Source organism: Lucilia sericata, unplaced genomic scaffold, assembly GCF_015586225.1.
Source record: "Lucilia sericata isolate MDLA Ls3-8-SP2 unplaced genomic scaffold, ASM1558622v1 Contig002055F_arrow, whole genome shotgun sequence".
In the NCBI taxonomy this organism is placed as follows: Eukaryota; Metazoa; Arthropoda; class Insecta; order Diptera; family Calliphoridae; genus Lucilia; species Lucilia sericata.
Window position 1 is genome coordinate 2,400 of NW_023995913.1, and position 20,101 is coordinate 22,500.

At 32.5% G+C, this 20,101-nt stretch overlaps 1 protein-coding gene across 1 annotated transcript in view; it reads left to right on the forward strand.

Annotated features, from left to right (window-relative positions):
• The first annotated feature begins 4,777 nt into the window (after positions 1-4,777).
• Positions 4,778-20,101, forward strand: part of LOC119613308 (putative tyramine receptor 2) — an 18,821-nt gene continuing 3,497 nt past the window's right edge. Inside the window, exons 1-4 of the mRNA XM_037969317.1 lie at positions 4,778-5,940; positions 14,349-14,451; positions 15,137-15,262; positions 19,482-19,659. Coding sequence (XP_037825245.1) covers positions 5,103-5,940; positions 14,349-14,451; positions 15,137-15,262; positions 19,482-19,659 — 1,245 coding nt within the window. The 5' untranslated portion in view covers positions 4,778-5,102. The remainder of the gene's footprint in view (positions 5,941-14,348; positions 14,452-15,136; positions 15,263-19,481; positions 19,660-20,101) is intronic.

Below are 20,101 nucleotides of genomic sequence, written 5' to 3' on the forward strand. Positions count from 1 at the left end.
AATTAGTGTCCCTAGCAAAATATATAGTACATACATCGAACTACAATAGGACCCAGAATATGTCAAATATGATGGACTAATGATGGAATAAAACAATTTGATCGTTTATTATTAGATAAATTCATTGAATAGTAAGGGGTTTAAATGCTAGAATTTACTTACACATATGTATTTCGACATTGAAAGCAAATACTTACCACGCTTGCTTTCAAATAGGGTGTTATATAAGTACTTACTATGATCACCTGAAGAAGAACATTCGTAAACAAAATGTCAAGGCTCCAGAGTTTCACTAGGGTTCTATAGTTGAAACGAAAAGTCGACCTTTCGACTTTTCAACTTTTTTCATTTAGTTAAAAGTCGACTTTTCGACTTTTTGCATTTTATGAAAAGTCGATTTTTCGACTTTTCGAGTTTTTTCATTTAATTAAAAGTCGACTTTTAGACTTTTCGACTATAAGTATTTTATAAATAGTCGACTTTTCGACTTTTTTCGACTTTTTTCGACTTTTCGACTTTTTTTCAATTTTTTCCGACTTTTTTCGACTTTTCGGTTTTATTCGACTTTTCGATTTTTTTCAACTTTTTGACTATTTTCGACTTCTTTCGACTTTTTTTTCGACTATTTTTTTAGTTTTTTCGAGTTTTTCCGACTATTTTAGAGTTTTTGACTTTTTTTCCACTTTTTTAAAATGTTCGACTATTTTTTCTAAATTTTTCCGACTTTTCGACTTTTTACGACTTTTTACGACTTTTTTCGGGTTTTTTCGACTTTTCGACTTTTTTCGACTTTTCGCCTTTCGGACTTTTCGACTTTTTTGATTTTTTTCGACTTTTATTAACAAAGTCGACTTTTCGACTTTTTTCACAGACGATAGTCGAGTTATCGACTTTTTTGGAACAAAATAGTTCGACAAAAATCGATTGTTTGATTATTCGAAAGTCGATTTATAGAACCCTAAGTTTCACTGTCCTCCCTACATGCTCTACATTCGTCTGAATCCTCACATCCAATTTTGTATAGGTGTGCCCGTAATCCTGTGTCCACTCAGAATACGTAACATCATACTAACCTCAGACTTGCTCATTTTTAAGAGGCTTCTCGTCCTGACCTCGTTAGGGTCTTTGTGGTTCTACCCACGGTTTCATTATTCTAAGAGGCCTTATGGGTTTCTCTCACCCATAATTTTAATTCTGCCCTCATTGCGTCAAATGGTTTTCGTTCGTTAGAATTACTACCTCGAGTTCCCTTCCATTCAAAGCTATTACATTCGCTCTTTCATTGCCGACTACTCCCGTGTGGCCTGGTACCCATATGATGTGAACCTTACCTCTGGGAGAGTATTCGGTTAGAGATTTTTTACAATCCAATACGGTTTTAGATTTAACTTTATCACCTGATATCGCCCTAATTGCCTTCTGGCTGTCGGTAAATATGTTAAGCCCTGTGGGCGCCATATTTATTCTAATCCAATTTACGCATTGCTTCTGCCTGGAAGCTAGTGTTGTGATTAGGTACATGGTGGTATATTTTTGTCTCCTAATTTAGAGCCATTCGTGTAGCAACGGATTCCTATTGGTATTTGCTCTAAAGTTCCGCTTGACCAGGACATTCTATCTGGGATCAGTGTTTCAAAGTTTCCAACATATTTTGTCTCTGGTATGCGATCAAGCACGTCCGATGATTGTGTATAGCCTTCCAATGTGTCCAGTGTACATTGATGACGTGTCCTATCATCGCTTTTGGCCAGTTCGCATAAAGTAAAGAACCGTTCGGATGTAAGCGCCGCCTCATATCTTAAATATGTTTCAATGGGTGGAATATCTAGCAGTGTTTCCTGAGCCTTGGTTGATGTAGTACTCATGGCTCCACTTATACCCAAAGAGCATGTACGCTAAACTACCTGTAGTAGTTTGATATTACACTTTTTTTCCAGAGAATTCCACCAGATTATTGAAGCATAACTTAGGATTGGTCTAGTAGAACTAATGCCCTATTTCATGCCTATGGTTCTTCTACATAGCACCCAGCACCGATGTGTCTTTTTAATACTTTCCTCTATGTGGTGTCTCCATCTAAATTTCCCGTCAAGTATTACACCTAAGTATTTAACTCTGTCTGTTACCAGTATCTTTTTGCCAATTAAACACGGCTCAATATATTCAGTCGTGTTCAGAGCCTCCTCGGCCCTTCTACACAAGTAATTTAGGTCCTTTCCCCTTAAAAGTATTACGACATCGTTTGTTTAGCAGACAGATCTAAGACCTTTCTCGGTTTGGGTCTTGAGTAAGTACAACTCATTATCATGTTTTTAATGGGATTATCTTAAATATTTAAGATACATAGCTATACAGAGATTTTTAAATATTTGTTCAATATAAATTTATTCAAGGAATTGGCCATTTTTAACTATGGAACTTTTCCATTTTTTTGGTAACATATCATTTCTGCGCCAAAAGAACTCCTCATCAAGCTAATTTTCAAAACCCTGTTCTGGACGGAAGTGTATCCCATTGAGAACGTTCAGTGACAATCGAAAGAAACAGTAGTGGGTGGAGCTCCGTCTGGAATATGGCACGAGTGAGGCAAAACTCTCCAACCACTTCTTTCTTAATAGTTTTTATTAGGCATTGCAACATATGGCCGATCATTGTCAAAATGTAATAATAACTTTAGTTCTTGGTATTTTTGGCTAATGCTCTCTTCAGACGAATCAGATGCATTTATGTACTGGTGCTCTGTGATGGTCTAAGAAACTTTCAGTAATTCATAATAGATAGGAACTTTTTGGTTCCATCAAATATATGAGGGTTTGGCTAGTTGGCCGGTTTTCTCTAACGTTTCTTGTTACCATAATGGATCGTAATGCTCTCAAACGTTTTAAAATTTCTGTTGATCTTGACGACAAGAGTAATGCCTCCAATTTTCGTCCTTTTTGACTTGTGTAGGCAAATATTATCTTCCATGACAAAATCATTACTTCACAAACCATAGCTCGCACGTTGAAAGCAACAAAACACATTCACAAGCTTCGGTGAGCCTTTTGCAGTATTTTTTTTTTAATTTAAGAACTTAAGCTAAACTTCCCGCATTCTGGGTTGACACAAAAAAATATGTGTTGTTTTCACTAAATGCTCATAAGTCGGGGTGACATATCCCTTGGTCGAATATTTTCAACCACAGGATAAGCTACAGACGATCCACAACCCAAAACGTTAATGACTTTCAAAGAATACGCTGATGACAACTGCACCTTGTACCTGCATATGTACAAGAGATTTGCTCAAGTACTTGAGGTTTTTCATCTGTGACAATCGAAGTCCCGTTGCTTCTTATCCGGTAATCATCAGATTATATCTGAATCATATCCAACAACAAATCACAACTCAACTGATGGAATGGACTCTATTGACTCGGAAACAGCTTCTAGATATGTATTAGTTAAACGGAAGCACGATCTCCATCAAAAAGTCAAGACGTTCTTTTTCACAAGGGACGTATACCTTTGATTCATTATGTATCACCTTTTTTGTGATCAACAATTAGTGCCACAGTCAGTCCTCTTAGTGACACTGGTTTACTTTATAGTCTTTATGAAAATCTGAACGTAACTGTATAAAATCTGTTTGTAGAACTTGTCTAGAGAAACACTTTAACTTTAAGTCAGATTGAGTAAAGTAATTAAACTCTAATAAAAATTATTTCATAAAGGGACACATTTTTACAAAAAAAACTACAGGGTTAATACAAAAATATATAAATAATGTATTTTATGTTATATCCAGTAAATAACGGAAGAAATTTGTAACACTTAATACACTTAAATACATCAAATGATGAATAGATTTTAGTCTCGCTCTTTAGAGAACCAAATCCATGACATAATAAATAAGAAAATATGATTCTTTTGAACTGCTAGCAGGAATTAAATGTTATGAGAAATTTTGACATAAAATTTTGACAGGTGAATGAATAGATTACATTTAGTGCAAAAAATAACTTTCAACAGCCATGTGTATATTACGGTTGTATTCAATAAATAATGTCAAAGATCATGGGCATGGAAAACATAGTACATTGTACTTTATAATATCGAAAAATATCGCATATATTGGGGTACGACATATTAAGTACTTTTATATACTTTAGTGGGGAGTTGTAGCCTATACCACTTTTGTGAGGAGTGTATATTGGGTTTGTGCTGATGTATGTAACGCATATAAATAATATTGGCTCTTAACCCATCTTAATACTAATTAGTATACCAATCGGCTCAGAATAATTTTCTAAATCGATTTAGCTATGTCCGTCCATCCATCCGTCCGTCTATCCATCCGTCAGTCTGTTGTAATCAAACTACAGGTCACATTTTTCAAGATAATTTAATGAAATTTGGCACAAACGTTTCTTTTGATTCAAGGACGAAGCCAATTGCAAGTGGTTAAAATCGGTTCATTATTTCACCTAGCCCGCATACATCGTACACCCCAAATATGGCTTTTAATCCAATAATTATGTTAAATGTTCTAGTATCTCTACAAAAATCAACAAAACTTTGTTTTATATAAGTCAAAATAATACTAAAGCATAGACTAGTATAAAACTAGTCAATAAACTAGCTCATAGACTAGTCGATAGATTGGTCAACAGACTAACCCATAGACAAGTCAATAGAGTCAATAGAGTTGCACATAGCCTTGCCTATTCCATAGATTAATCAGTAAACTAGTCAATTTAGCAATAAAAAGTATTGTTTTTTGTAAAAACTAGTACGATTTCAAAATTTAAATATTCCAAACCTGACATTGACTGAATTTAAAATAAATTAAAAGAAAAACGTTTCTAAATGAAAAACCCTATAGCAACAATAGCACAACGGATGTTGTGGTAAAATTTAACAGCAAATTAAAGAAGAAAAACCGTTACAGGAAAATTTACCAAAAAATAAAAACAGAAAGATTACAAAACAATCACACAATAATGACTCTATAAATACATGAAGCAATAACAACGAAAATCATTCATTTATACGATTGAAATGTGAATTTGAACACGCACAGCCACAAAAAGAAAAAAACAACAACAGTAGCAGCAAAACGAAATGACAATACAGCAACAAAAATCGCAATTTTTGTCATTGTTGTATGAAACTATAAAAGCAACAACAACAGCAGCTGTAACAACATCAATACAGAAAACAAAAGAAACATTAATAAACAACTATAACTACGAAAGTGAGAACAATTTAACAGCCACAACTACCACCACAACAACATATAAGCTATTGCATATGAGGACGAATACAACAACCACAGCAGCAGCAGCAACAACAACAACGACTACAACAGCCAATTTACTGCCAAAAACAGCATTCCTTTACGCCTCAAGTCCACTAACAACAACAGCTACATCAACAACAACATCATCATCATCAACAACTACGTCTTTACCGCACCACTATTACCTTTGGGAAAATGCTTCATTATCATCTGCATCAGCTACCAACACCACCACTTCTTTAGTTGTTGATTTAGTAGAATCTTTAACCTCCCTAGAGAATTTCACCAACAACTTGACCAACACTACAGGAATATTATCTTCTCCTTTGCCACTTAATGGCAATTTTACTTGGGATGCAACTACAGCAACGGCCACAACCATAACCATATCAACACGCACCTCTAGCAATGTAGCCACATTACCACCCTTTATCGACTCCTACTTGGTGGGTATGGCATGGTCAAAGGCTTTGGTTGTGGCTATATTTATGTTACTCATCTTGGTTACGGTAGTTGGTAATACTCTGGTGATTTTAGCTGTCCTAACAACACGTCGCCTGCGTACGGTAACAAATTGTTTTGTACTTAATTTGGCCATAACGGATTGGTTAGTGGGGACGTGTGTTATGCCACCAGCTGTTATCCATTACATTGCTGAAGGTAAGTTCTTAGTGCACGGTCACTTGTGTTTATTACTTAGAAATATTACTTTCGGATAAGATAGATGGGATATGATGGAAACAAGATGAGTCACGTTTTGTTATCATTTTTGGGGAGTTGCTGTATAATAGACATAGAAATCTGTTTTCATAGTGATGCTTTATTATTAAACATTTGCAGTGAAAATATATTTTGTCGACCCTTTGATGCCACATAGATAAACCCACTCAAAACGAAACTGTACAATAATTCATGTATAGTTTTGTATCTACCAAGGATCCCGACTCCAAAGTAACAATGTCGATTTGTCTTTACAGTTGTGGTAAGACTATGTACAGATGATGTGGAATTAAGGGCCTTACGTCTCTAAGATGTGTCACTAAAAAATTTAATTAAATTTGTTAAAAATACTGGTTGTTTCCCTATGAAATCAAAGGATTCAGAATATCAAATTTAGGGAGTTCCAATTAGTCTCCTAGTTTTCCATCTAAATTTTCAGCGTCTTATGTAACCTCATACTAATACCAACCAGACTTTACTATGAAGTAGTAACTGTCCCAGGCACTAACTTTCATCCCTTTTGCCTTCATGGAGTAGTTCCAAGATCAGGTTTCTGCAATCTCTTTTCCTTTTAAGTTTCAATGATTTAAACTCTTCATTTCTTAGGTCTACAAAGGTATTGCATTGTTGAAATCGAACTTCATGTCGTCAAATCTGCATGTCAGTCTGTCTGTCTGTCTCAATAACTGATTAACATGCAATAATATCCAAAGTTGTTTGTATGTTTTTTATTAAACAAAATCATTCCTGTATTGGAATGCAGGGAATAAGAAGATCGATGTCCTGTTGTTAGAAAGGACTTAATTAAAAAGCAACTCTCGTGCTGAGCTTGTGTCATCTTAGTACCGGCTTTGGACTGAACAAAAATCTTTCCCAATTTAGCTCTGGAAACCTCTATTTACTTATTCTAATGAAATTTATTATGATTTTGCTTAGCTTTAGGAAGTAGTCATAGTCTAGAAACTAAAAAACGAAATGATCTTTAAATTCAAAGCTTAATTTTCAACTTTGAAGTCGATATTTAAAAGTTACCTTAACTAAATATCATCTACTAACCGATTCTTCCACCTCTATTGTTCCTCTCTACATCAGGCAATTCATGGATCGTAAATAATCTGCAAGTTCAAAGCTTATGCTCTAAGATCTCGTTATATTCATAAATTTCCTATTGGATCATTCTACCAATCCTTATCAATGGTATCATAAGGAATTTAGTTCGCAAGGACAACTCTAATCCCAGAATTTGAACTTGCATTAGAGGTACATTGTAAAGATAATATACCTCAACTGTTACTGTTAAATAACAGTTTACTGTTCCATAAAAGTCTAAGAAAACACAAACATATCAACAAAAGTTTGAGGAAACCTAAACAGAGCTATTAGGGGAACCTCAAACCCATTGTTGATGAAACCTCAAACTGTTCTATAAAAGTCTAAGGCACCTCAAACTGTTCCACAAAATATAGAAGCTTGAGGAAACTGATGTTCTCTAGAAGTCTGAGGAACCTCAAACAATTTTATGGAAGTTATTGGAAAATCAAACTTTTCTATAGAAGTGTGAGGAATTCCAAACAGTTCTATGTAAGTTGGAGGAGCTACAAACAGTTCTTTAGATGTTTAAGAAACCTTAATGTGTTCTACAGAAGTTTTAACTGTCAAACTGTTTCAGAAATCACCAACTGTTTTATGGAAGTTAGAGGAAATTCAGACTATTATACAGAAGTTAGAGGAACCTCAAACAGTTCTTTTAAAGTTTTAGGAACATCAAGTTGTTTTATAGAAGTTTGAGGAATCTCAAGCTGTTCTGCAGTAGTTTGACGAACATCAAGCTGTTCTATAGATAATTGAGGAATCTCACGCTGTTCTCTAGAAGTTTGAGGAACCTAAAGCTGCACTATATAAGTTAGCAGAACCTAAAACTATTTTATAAAAATTAGTGGACACTCAAACTGTTCTGTAAAAGTTAGTTTAAATTCAAGCTGTTCCATAGAAGTTGGCGGAACCCTAAGCTGTTCTGTAGATGTTTGAAAAATCTCAAGCTGTTTTATAGAAGTTTGAGGAACCTCAAGAAATGCTACATAAGTTAGAGGAAGGTCCAACTATTTTATAGTAATTAGAGGACACTCAATCTGTTCTGTAAAAGTTAGATGAACCTCAAACTGTTCTTTAAAAGTAAGATGAACCTCAAACTGTTCTGTAAAAGTTTGAGAAACCTCAAACTGTGCTGTAAAAGTTTGAGGAACCTCAAACTATTCAGAACAGTCAAACTGTTCTATAGAAGTTTGAGGAACCTCAAACTGTTTTATAGAAGGAATCTTAAACTGTTCTATAGAGGTTTGAGTAACCTCAAACTCTTCTTCTTTGAGGAACCTCAAGATGTTCTATAGAAGTTTGAGGAACCTCAAATTATTCAGACTGTTCTATAGAAGTTTGAGCAACCTTCAACTCTTCTATAGAAGTTTGAGAAACCTTAAACTCTTCTATAGAATTTTGGGGAACCTCAAACACATCTATAGAAGTTTGAGAAACCTCAAACTCATCTATAGAAGTTTGAGGAATCTTAAACTCATCTATAGAAGTTTGAGGAACCTCAAACTCTTCTATAAAAGTTTGAGGAACCTCAAACTCATCTATAGAAGTTTGAGGAACCTCAAACTCTTCTATAGAAGTTTGAGGAACCTCAAACTCATCCATAGAATTTTGAGGAACCTCAAACTCATCCATAGAATTTTGAGGTACCTCAAACTCTTCTATAGAAATTTGAGGAACCTTAAGCTCATCTATAGAAATTTGAGGAACTTCAAACAGTTCTACAGAAGTTTGAGGAACCTCGAACTGTTCTATAGAAGTTTAAGGAACCTCAAAATCTTCTATATAAGTTTGAGGAACCTCAAACTCTGTAGAAGTTTGAGGAACCTCAAACTCTGTAGAAGTTTGGGGAACCTCAAACTCTTCTATAAAAGTTTGAGGAACCTCAAACTCATCTATAGAAGTTTGAGGAACCTCGAACTCTTCTATAGAACTGTTCTATAGCAGTTTGAGGAACCTCAAACTTTTCTATAGTACTGTTCTATAGCAGTTTGAGGAATCTCAAACTGTTCTATAGCAGTTTGAGGAACCTCAAACTGTTCTATAGCAGTTTGAGGAACCTCAAACTGTTCTATAGCTGTTTGAGGAACCTCAAACTGTTCTATAGAAGTTTGAGGAATCTCAAACTGTTCTATAGAATTTTGAGGAATCTCAAACTATTCTATAGAAGTTTGAGGAATCTCAAACTATTCTATAGAAGTTTGAGGAATCTCAAACTGTTCTATAGAAGTTTGAGAAATCTCAAACTTTTCTATAGGCGTTCGATGTTCTATAGAAGTTTAAAGAACCTCAAACTGTTCTATAGAAGTTTGAGGAACCTCAAGATGTTTTATGGAAGTTTGAGGAACCTCAAAATGTTCTATAGAAGTTGAAGGACCCTCAAAATGGTTTTATAGACAGCTTGAGGTTCCTTTGTAATTTCTTTAGCTATAGTATATGTTTTGCTTATCCTTTGGATTTTGTTTTTTAATTTAACTGTTTCAAGTTTTCATAAAATCTTGTAAATTTATTCATTAACTCTAATAAAATTGCCTTAAGCTAGATATTTTAAATGTAAACGAAGAAATCTTTTTATCTTCCTTCGGTAAAACAATAAAAACTTAATTGTTTCCTTCCACATATTTTCAAGCTAAAGAAAATATTTCATTATTTTACCATCAACAACTTCTAAAAGATGTAACAAATTTCCCCCAATTTTTATACGATTGCTGAAAATATTTCATAAAAATTATTTAATCTTTTTACAATTTCTTTACAACTTGTTTCACACATTTCCAGCAAAATGCAAAAAGAAAAATATTTTAAAAATTTTTGTTTTTTTTTCTGTAAAACACCAGAAAATATTGTTTTACAAATTTCTAAACGCCAGCACTTGGTTTTTATGAAATTTTTTCGTTTTTTTTTTTTTTTTTTTGCTGTTGCTCTCAAGAGCAGCAATTTATTTATTCTTCAATATGTTTGCAATTGAATTCATAATGATAAAGACAGAAAAAAATCGAAAAGAAATATAAAGAAATCTTAAGGTTGGTGGTTTCCATGGTAGACATGAGTAAGTAAAATCTAAAGTAAACCTTTTGTGGTAAAGTAATAAATGTAATCAAGTGAAGTGTACCTTCTTTACCTGTTCTTTTAGAGTTTTATGATATAAATTGAAAAATTATTAGCTTTATCATTTTAACAGAATTGTTAATATTAATAAATATTTATTTACACTCAATTAACTTTACTCATATTGTTATTTTTACTTGATTTCATTTCACAAATAATATAGACTGACTTACGCCAAACGAGATAATGCATATTAATATTCAATCAATATCATTTTGGTAAATAATGTGAAAATAATATTCAGTTTTTATTTTTTCAATATGTCTATACTCATATTACCTGCATTTTTTTATTGGAAATAATAGATATCATTTTCATTTGTGCTGATAAAACAATACGTCATTCTTAAATTCCTCTGATACGATTTGAATGTGAGATTATTTGTTGAAGGGATTTTTTGTTTATTTTATTTCTTTATTTTCAGAGATGTTGTAAAATGTATAGGGATTTGCAAATATTTTTTGATATAGTGTGTAATACAGGAGGATAGTGTGATAAGTCGGGTTCATGGCATTCTCGCTTTCCGTAAATATAGCATGGATATTTTGTCATATCTCTAACCAATTCTTCTTTCGAAATTTCGAATTTTAGTTTCATTACAATTTGACTTATTTAACCAACCCTCGTTCACATTCCTTTCATATTTTCCTTTTTTTTGCATTTCAATTTTCCCACATTGAATACACATTCTCACATGCTGTGTTTTTATTTGCCTGGTTATTTGTTGTTATTGGCCGAGTAATGGTCAATATTGTTGTGGCAAAAAAGCAATTGTTTGATTATATTGGCCCATAATCAAAATTTGTTATTTTGCCATATAAAAACTTGCAAGAGTACACGAGTATTGAAGCAAAAAAAAAAAAGACTAAATAATGAAAATATCAAAAAGGTATTTTTTGAAAACGTATGAATATTTGTTTATAAATATTTATGAATAAAACATAGATTATTATAGTGTTTATTAGTGTGGTTACAGTGGTGGGATGAAAGTTTTCGTACAATCAAAATATTTAGCACTAAATGACTATGGCTATAGATTACAATATAGTCTAGAGTATAGACTAGGCTAGACTATAGACTACACTATAGACTAGGCTAGATTATAGACTAGGCTAGACTATAGACTAGACTATAGACTAGACTATAGACTAGACTATAGACTAGACTAGAGACTAGACTATAGACTAGACTATAGACTATACTATAGACTAGCCTATAGACTAGACTAAAGACTAGACTATAGACTAGACTATAGACTAGACTATAGACTTAACTACAGACTAGACTATAGACTAGACTATAGACTAAACTATAGACTAGACTATAGACTATAGACTAGACTATAGACTAGACTATAGACTAACTATAGACTATAGACTAGACTATAGACTAGACTATAGACTAGACTATAGACTAGACTATAGACTAGACTAGACTATAGACTAGACTATAGACTAGACTATAGACTAGACTATAGACTAGACTATAGACTAGACTATAGACTAGACTATAGACTAGACTATAGACTAGACTATCGACTATAGACTATAGACTAGACTATAGACTAGACTATAGACTAGACTATAGACTAGACTATAGACTAGACTATAGACTAGACTATAGACTAGACTATAGACTAGGCTATAGACTAGACTATAGACTAGACTATAGACTAGGCTATAGACTAGACTATAGACTAGACTATAGACTAGGCTATAGACTAGACTATAGACTAGACTATAGACTAGGCTATAGACTAGACTATAGACTAGACCATTGACTAGACTGTAGACTAGACTATAGACTAGACTATAGACTAGACTATAGACTAGACTATAGACTGGACTATAGACTAGACTATAGACTAGACTATAGACTGGACTATAGACTAGACTATAGACTGGACTATAGACTAGACTATAGACTAGACTATAGACTAGACTATAGACTAGACTATAGACTAGACTATAGACTAGACTATAGACTAGACTATAGACTAGACTATAGACTAGACTATAGACTAGACTATAGACTAGACTATAGACTAGACTATAGACTAGACTATAGACTAGACTATAGACTAGACTATAGACTAGACTATAGACTAGACTATAGACTAGACTATAGACTAGACTATAGACTAGACTATAGACTAGACTATAGACTAGACTATAGACTAGACTATAGACTAGACTATAGACTAGACTATAGACTAGACTATAGACTAGACTATAGACTAGACTAGACTAGACTATAGACTAGACTATAGACTAGACTATAGACTAGACTATAGACTAGACTATAGACTAGACTATAGACTAGACTATAGACTAGACTATAGACTAGACTATAGACTAGACTATAGACTAGACTATAGACTAGACTATAGACTAGACTATAGACTAGACTATAGACTAGACTATAGACTAGACTATAGACTAGACTATAGACTAGACTATAGACTAGACTATAGACTAGACTATAGACTAGGCTATAGACTAGACTATAGACTAGACTATAGACTAGGCTATAGACTAGACTATAGACTAGACTATAGACTAGGACTATAGACTAGACTATAGACTAGACTATAGACTAGACTATAGACTAGACTATAGACTAGGACTATAGACTAGACTATAGACTAGACTATAGACTAGACTATAGACTAGACTATAGACTAGGACTATAGACTAGACTATAGACTAGACTATAGACTGACTATAGACTAGACTATAGACTAGACTATAGACTAGACTATAGACTAGGACTATAGACTAGACTATAGACTAGACTATAGACTAGACTATAGACTAGACTATAGACTAGACTATAGACTAGACTATAGACTAGACTATAGACTAGACTATAGACTAGACTATAGACTAGACTATAGACTAGACTACTAGACTATAGACTAGACTATAGACTAGACTATAGACTAGACTATAGACTAGACTATAGACTAGACTATAGACTAGACTATAGACTAGACTATAGACTAGACTATAGACTAGACTATAGACTAGACTATAGACTAGACTATAGACTAGACTATAGACTAGACTATAGACTAGACTATAGACTAGACTATAGACTAGACTATAGACTAGACTATAGACTAGACTATAGACTAGACTATAGACTAGACTATAGACTAGACTATAGACTAGACTATAGACTAGACTATAGACTAGACTATAGACTAGACTATAGACTAGACTATAGACTAGACTATAGACTAGACTATAGACTAGACTATAGACTAGACTATAGACTAGACTATAGACTAGACTATAGACTAGACTATAGACTAGACTATAGACTAGACTATAGACTAGACTATAGACTAGACTATAGACTAGACTATAGACTAGACTATAGACTAGACTATAGACTAGACTATAGACTAGACTATAGACTAGACTATAGACTAGAACTATAGACTAGACTATAGACTAGACTATAGACTAGACTATAGACTAGACTATAGACTAGACTATAGACTAGACTAGACTAGATATAGACTAGACTATAGACTAGACTATAGACTAGACTATAGACTAGACTATAGACTAGACTATAGACTAGACTATAGACTAGACTATAGACTAGACTATAGACTAGACTATAGACTAGACTATAGAACTAGACTATAGACTAGACTATAGACTAGACTATAGACTAGACTATAGACTAGACTATAGACTAGACTATAGACTAGACTATAGACTAGACTATAGACTAGACTATAGACTAGACTATAGACTAGACTATAGACTAGACTATAGACTAGACTATAGACTAGACTATAGACTAGACTATAGACTAGACTATAGACTAGACTATAGACTAGACTATAGACTAGACTATAGACTATAGTATAGACTATAGCTCATATTGTCAAAAATTCGCTGCTTAAATGCATATAAAATCTTTTTTTATCCCGCTTAACTTTTTGACCATACTGGTTTCTTGGTTTTATCTTGTAAACAGCAAATTTACAAGTAATTTCAGCATTATCAGCAATTTAAACTGCATTTTAATGGGTAAAGCATTTTTTATTATATTTCACATGGGTTTCTAATAGTTATTTATAAAACATATGTATTTATTAAATTTTTTATAAGTTTAACCTTTTTTCTTTACAGGGGTTTGGCGTTTTGGTTGGATTTTATGTGATATTTGGATTTCTTTAGATGTTTTACTATGTACAGCTTCTATTTTAAGTTTATGTGCCATAAGTTTAGACAGGTAAGAGAAAAATATACATATATTTATTATTTATGAAAAGAAATTATTAAATGAATCGAAATTGAAAGGTTAACATAATTTTAAAAATTCTGTTTATTATGTATGCTTGTGGGAAATTAAATTTAGAGCATAATTCAAATAAATAATAATTACATTACTTTTTAAAGGCTTTTAAAACTTAATTCAATTGTTATTTATTATATAAAGTTGAATAGTTAATAACAGTTTTGTATGCAATTTTTTCAAAGTTCTTTCAACAAAATTTTCAGGCAGTAGATTTTTCAAGTGTTCTTTCTCTCTTTTTATTTTTATTTACATTCCCCATGAAAAAAACTCACATACATATTTTTCTGATTCCACTAAAAAAAAAACAAATCTCTTAACCTCGTCATATTTTCTGAATAGACGTTATGTAAATCAAGTCATATACAAGCAAAACTCTTTCATCCTGTCGATTTTGCTTCGCGACTAAACTGTTGTTGTTGATGAGTCCAACCATTACCATGATATGTTGATTCTAGCTACAATTGCAATTTAATGACTGTAGGTTTTTTTTTTCAGTTTGTCACTTAGTCTAATGGCATTTTTATGGTTAGTTTTATTGTTGTGGTATTTGACTTTAAATTGTTTATTTTATTTCATATTTACTTTGTTTTTCTCACCCTTTTTACGTTTTGTTTTTCAGATATTTAGCAGTAACACAACCCTTAACGTATTCCAAAAATAGACGTACCAAACGTTTAGCCTTATTCATGATATTTATTGTTTGGGTGACGGCATTGTCCATAACATGTCCACCGTATTTGGGTTGGTAAGTGTGGAAAATAAATAAAATATTTAATGTAAATGCGACCAAATAAAACATACATATTTAAAAAAGAAACGGCTTTATAGCCAAATATGACTTCACTGGTCTACAGTCTATATAGTGTATCGTCTAGTTTATAAATAAGTCTATATTATGGTCTATAATATATCATAAAGTCTAGTTTATTTTCTAGTCTATAGTCTAATCTATAATCTAGTCTATAGCCTTGTCTATAGTCTAGTCTATAGTCCAGTCTATAGTTTATTCTATAGTTTAGTCTATAGCTTGGTCTATAGTCTAGTATATAGTCTAGTCTATAGTCTAAAGGCTAGAATATAGTCTAGTTTCTAGGCTAGTATAAAGGCTAGTCTATAGTCAAGTCTATAGCCTAGTTAATAGTCTACTCTATAGTCTGGTCTACATTCTAGTCTATAGTCTAGTATACAGTCTAGTCTATAGTCTACTCTATAGTCTGGTCTACAGTCTAGTCTATAGTCTAGTCTACAGTCTAGTCTATTCTGTAGTCTATTCTATAGTCTAGTTTATAGTCTAGTCTATAGTCTAGTCTATAGTCTAGTCTATAGTCTAGTCTATAGTCTAGTCTATAGTCTAGACTATAGTCTAGTCTATAGTCTAGTCTATAGTCTAGTCTATAGTCTAGTCTATAGTCTAGTCTATAGTCTAGTCTATAGTCTAGTCTATAGTCTAGTCTATAGTCTAGTCTATAGTCTAGTCTATAGTCTAGTCTATAGTCTAGTCTATAGTCTAGTCTATAGTCTAGTCTATAGTCTAGTCTATAGTCTAGTCTAGTCTATAGTCTAGTCTATAGTCTAGTCTATAGTCTAGTCTATAGTCTAGTCTATAGTCTAGTCTATAGTCTAGTCTATAGTCTAGTCTATAGTCTAGTCTATAATCTAGTGTATAGTCTAGTCTATAGTCTAGTCTATAGTCTAGTCTATAGTCTAGTCTATAGTCTAGTCTATAGTCTAGTCTATAGTCTAGTCTATAGTCTAGTCTATAGTCTAGTCTATAGTCTAGTCTATAATCTAGTCTATAGTCTAGTCTATAGTCTAGTCTATAGTCTAGTCTATAGTCTAGTCTATAGTCTAGTCTATAGTCTAATCTATAGTCTAGTCTATAGTCTAGTCTAGTCTATAGTCTAGTCTAGTCTATAGTCTAGTCTATAGTCTAGTCTATAGTCTAGTCTATAGTCTAGTCTATAGTCTAGTCTATAGTCTAGTCTATAGTCTAGTCTATAGTCTAGTCTATAGTCTAGTCTATAGTCTAGTCTATAGTCTAGTCTATAGTCTAGTCTATAGTCTAGTCTATAGTCTAGTCTATAGTCTAGTCTATAGTCTAGTCTATAGTCTAGTCTATAGTCTAGTCTATAGTCTAGTCTATAGTCTAGTCTATAGTCTAGTCTATAGTCTAGTCTATAGTCTAGTCTATAGTCTAGTCTATAGTCTAGGTCTATAGTCTAGTCTATAGTCTAGTCTATAGTCTAGTCTATAGTCTAGTCTATAGTCTAGTCTATAGTCTAGTCTATAGTCTAGTCTATAGTCTAGTCTATAGTCTAGTCTATAGTCTAGTCTAGTCTATAGTCTAGTCTATAGTCTAGTCTATAGTCTAGTCTATAGTCTAGTCTATAGTCTAGTCTATAGTCTAGTCTATAGTCTAGTCTATAGTCTAGTCTATAGTCTAGTCTATAGTCTAGTGTATAGTCTAGTCTATAGTCTAGTCTATAGTCTAGTCTATAGTCTAGTCTATAGTCTAGTCTATAGTCTAGTCTATAGTCTAGTCTATAGTCTAGTCTAGTAGTCTAGTCTATAGTCTAGTCTATAGTCTAGTCTATAGTCTAGTCTATAATCTAGTCTATAGTCTAGTCTATAGTCTAGTCTATAGTCTAGTCTATAGTCTAGTCTATAGTCTAGTCTATAGTCTAATCTATAGTCTAGTCTATAGTCTAGTCTAGTCTATAGTATAGTCTATAGTCTAGTCTATAGTCTAGTCTATAGTCTAGTCTATAGTCTAGTCTATAGTCTAGTCTATAGTCTAGTCTATAGTCTAGTCTATAGTCTAGTCTATAGTCTAGTCTATAGTCTAGTCTATAGTCTAGTCTATAGTCTAGTCTATAGTCTAGTCTATAGTCTAGTCTATAGTCTAGTCTATAGTCTAGTCTATAGTCTAGTCTATAGTCTAGTCTATAGAGTCTATAGTCTAGTATGTCTAGTCTATAGTCTAGTCTATAGTCTAGTCTATAGTCTAGTCTATAGTCTAGTCTATAGTCTAGTCTATAGTCTAGTCTATAGTCTAGTCTATAGTCTAGTCTATAGTCTAGTCTATAGTCTAGTCTATAGTCTAGTATAGTCTAGTCTATAGTCTAGTCTATAGTCTAGTCTATAGTCTAGTCTATAGTCTAGTCTATAGTCTAGTCTATAGTCTAGTCTATAGTCTAGTCTATAGTCTAGTCTATAGTCTAGTCTATAGTCTAGTCTATAGTCTAGTCTATAGTCTAGTCTATAGTCTAGTCTAGTATAGTCTAGTCTATAGTCTAGTCTATAGTCTAGTCTATAGTCTAGTCTATAGTCTAGTCTATAGTCTAGTCTATAGTCTAGTCTATAGTCTAGTCTATAGTCTAGTCTATAGTCTAGTCTATAGTCTAGTCTATAGTCTAGTCTATAGTCTAGTCTATAGTCTAGTCTATAGTCTAGTCTATAATCTAGTCTATAGTCTAGTCTATAGTCTAGTCTGTAGTCTAGTCTATAGTCTAGTCTATAGTCTAGTCTATAGTCTAGTCTATAGTCTAGTCTATAGTCTAGTCTATAGTCTAGTCTATAGTCTAGTCTATAGTCTAGTCTATTCTAGTCTATAGTCTAATCTATAGTCTAGTCTATAGTCTAGTCTATAGTCTAGTCTATAGTCTAGTCTATAGTCTAGTCTATAGTCTATAGTCTAGTCTATAGTCTTGTCTATATTCTAGTCTATAGTCTAGTCTATAGTCTAGTCTATAGTCTAGTCTATAGTCTAGTCTATAGTCCAGTCTATAGTCTAGTCCATAGTCTAGTCTATAGTCTAGTCTATAGTCTAGTCTATAGTCTAGTCTATAGTCTAGTCTATAGTCTAGTCTATAGTCTAGTCTATAGTCTAGTCTATAGTCTAGTCTATAGTCTAGTCTATAGTCTAGTCTATAGTCTAGTCTATAGTCTAGTCTATATTCTACTCTATATGTAGTCTAGTCTATAGTCTATTCTATTTTCTAGTCTATAGCCTTGTGTATATGTAGTCTAGTCTGTTGTAAGTTTAGTAAACTGCATTTTAATATATTTTTTATTTATTATTAATAAATAAAAAATTCAATTGAAACTTTTGCTAAATATGTGAATGACTTGTGAGTGGTTTTATAATCAGAAATACATGCTGGCACTGTTTGGAAATATAGAGAATATATGTAGTTCCACAACGAATGTTGCTACAATTTTGTCTGACAATATTTATTAAAAACACATGCAGTTTTTCTTCTATTCATATTTTTTTTTACTTAAGAAATAGTTCTAAAAAATTGTAAAAAATCCAAAAAAAATTGTTGTGCTCTACGATATGTTTCCTTTATTCTATTTGTTGTTGTTTCTGCTACTGTCAGCAAGTACAATGTGCAACTGTAGCCATGTATATAAATGAAATTAATGTGTGTAATGTCAAGAAAACAAAAGAGAAAATAAATATAATTTTCACACATGTTTATAACATTTGTAAAATAAATAAAAATCTGAGGTAAAAGTTTACCAGTTGAAAAAAATCATAAGTTTAGTGGAATTTAACTGTTACATAAAGTTTTTCCTTTCAACTAGAAATTTCTGCGAATCTGGGAAACCGGATGTATGGCACAATAGTGGAAGAGGTAAAACTTTAAGCTAAATTGATTATAGAAGAGACTAAATAAGTATAAACTATATGATAGAGTAAACTGTAGTCAAGACTGAATACTAGACTATGGATTAAAATTAAACCAAACTATAGATTATTGTACTAGACTATTTACTTGATTTTAGATTATGGACTAGACCAAATCAGAATTATTTTTTTTAAACTTCCACCATGCTGCGAAGACTTTAGGTTTTACTTTACTACTCATATTTCACATATTTTTCTATTTCAATGAAATCCATTCATATTTTATTTAATATTTTTTTTAATTCATTCATTATGTTTCGCCCTTTTGTAGGTATGAACCTGGTCGCCGTGAAGAAGGTTACACGGTGTGTCGTTACAATCAAAATAAAGGATATGTGGTATTCTCAGCAATGGGTTCATTTTTTATACCACTGGCTGTGATGCTTTATGTTTATTTAAAAATTGGCTACGTTTTGACATCCCGTCGTCAAAGGATTGTTCGTGATGCGGTAAGTTGTGGTCGCACTAAAAACGATGGTGATGATGATGAAGTTGATGTGTCGGTGGCAGTGGTGCAATTGATGGTGATGGTGTTTGTAAATTATGGTTTTTTATGGTGGTGATGTGTGAATGAATAAGATAAAAATTATTGTGGTTGTGAGTTAAAGTAATTTTCATTTTTTTTCCTTTGGAGGAGCAGCTTTATTTTATACCGTAAACATATTCATTTATTAGTGTTATTATTAAGTTGATGACAAAATATAAAAAATACATATTTTTATATTTATTTTGAGTGGAAAGTTCATAATAAAAATGGATAATTCAGGGCAAATATATTGTCAGAACGTGGGAAGATTAAATTAAGTTGTTTGTTAGTATTGTTGTTAAATAAAATATAGAGTAATTTAATCACACAAGATATAATGTTATTAATAATATAGCAGTAGTGTT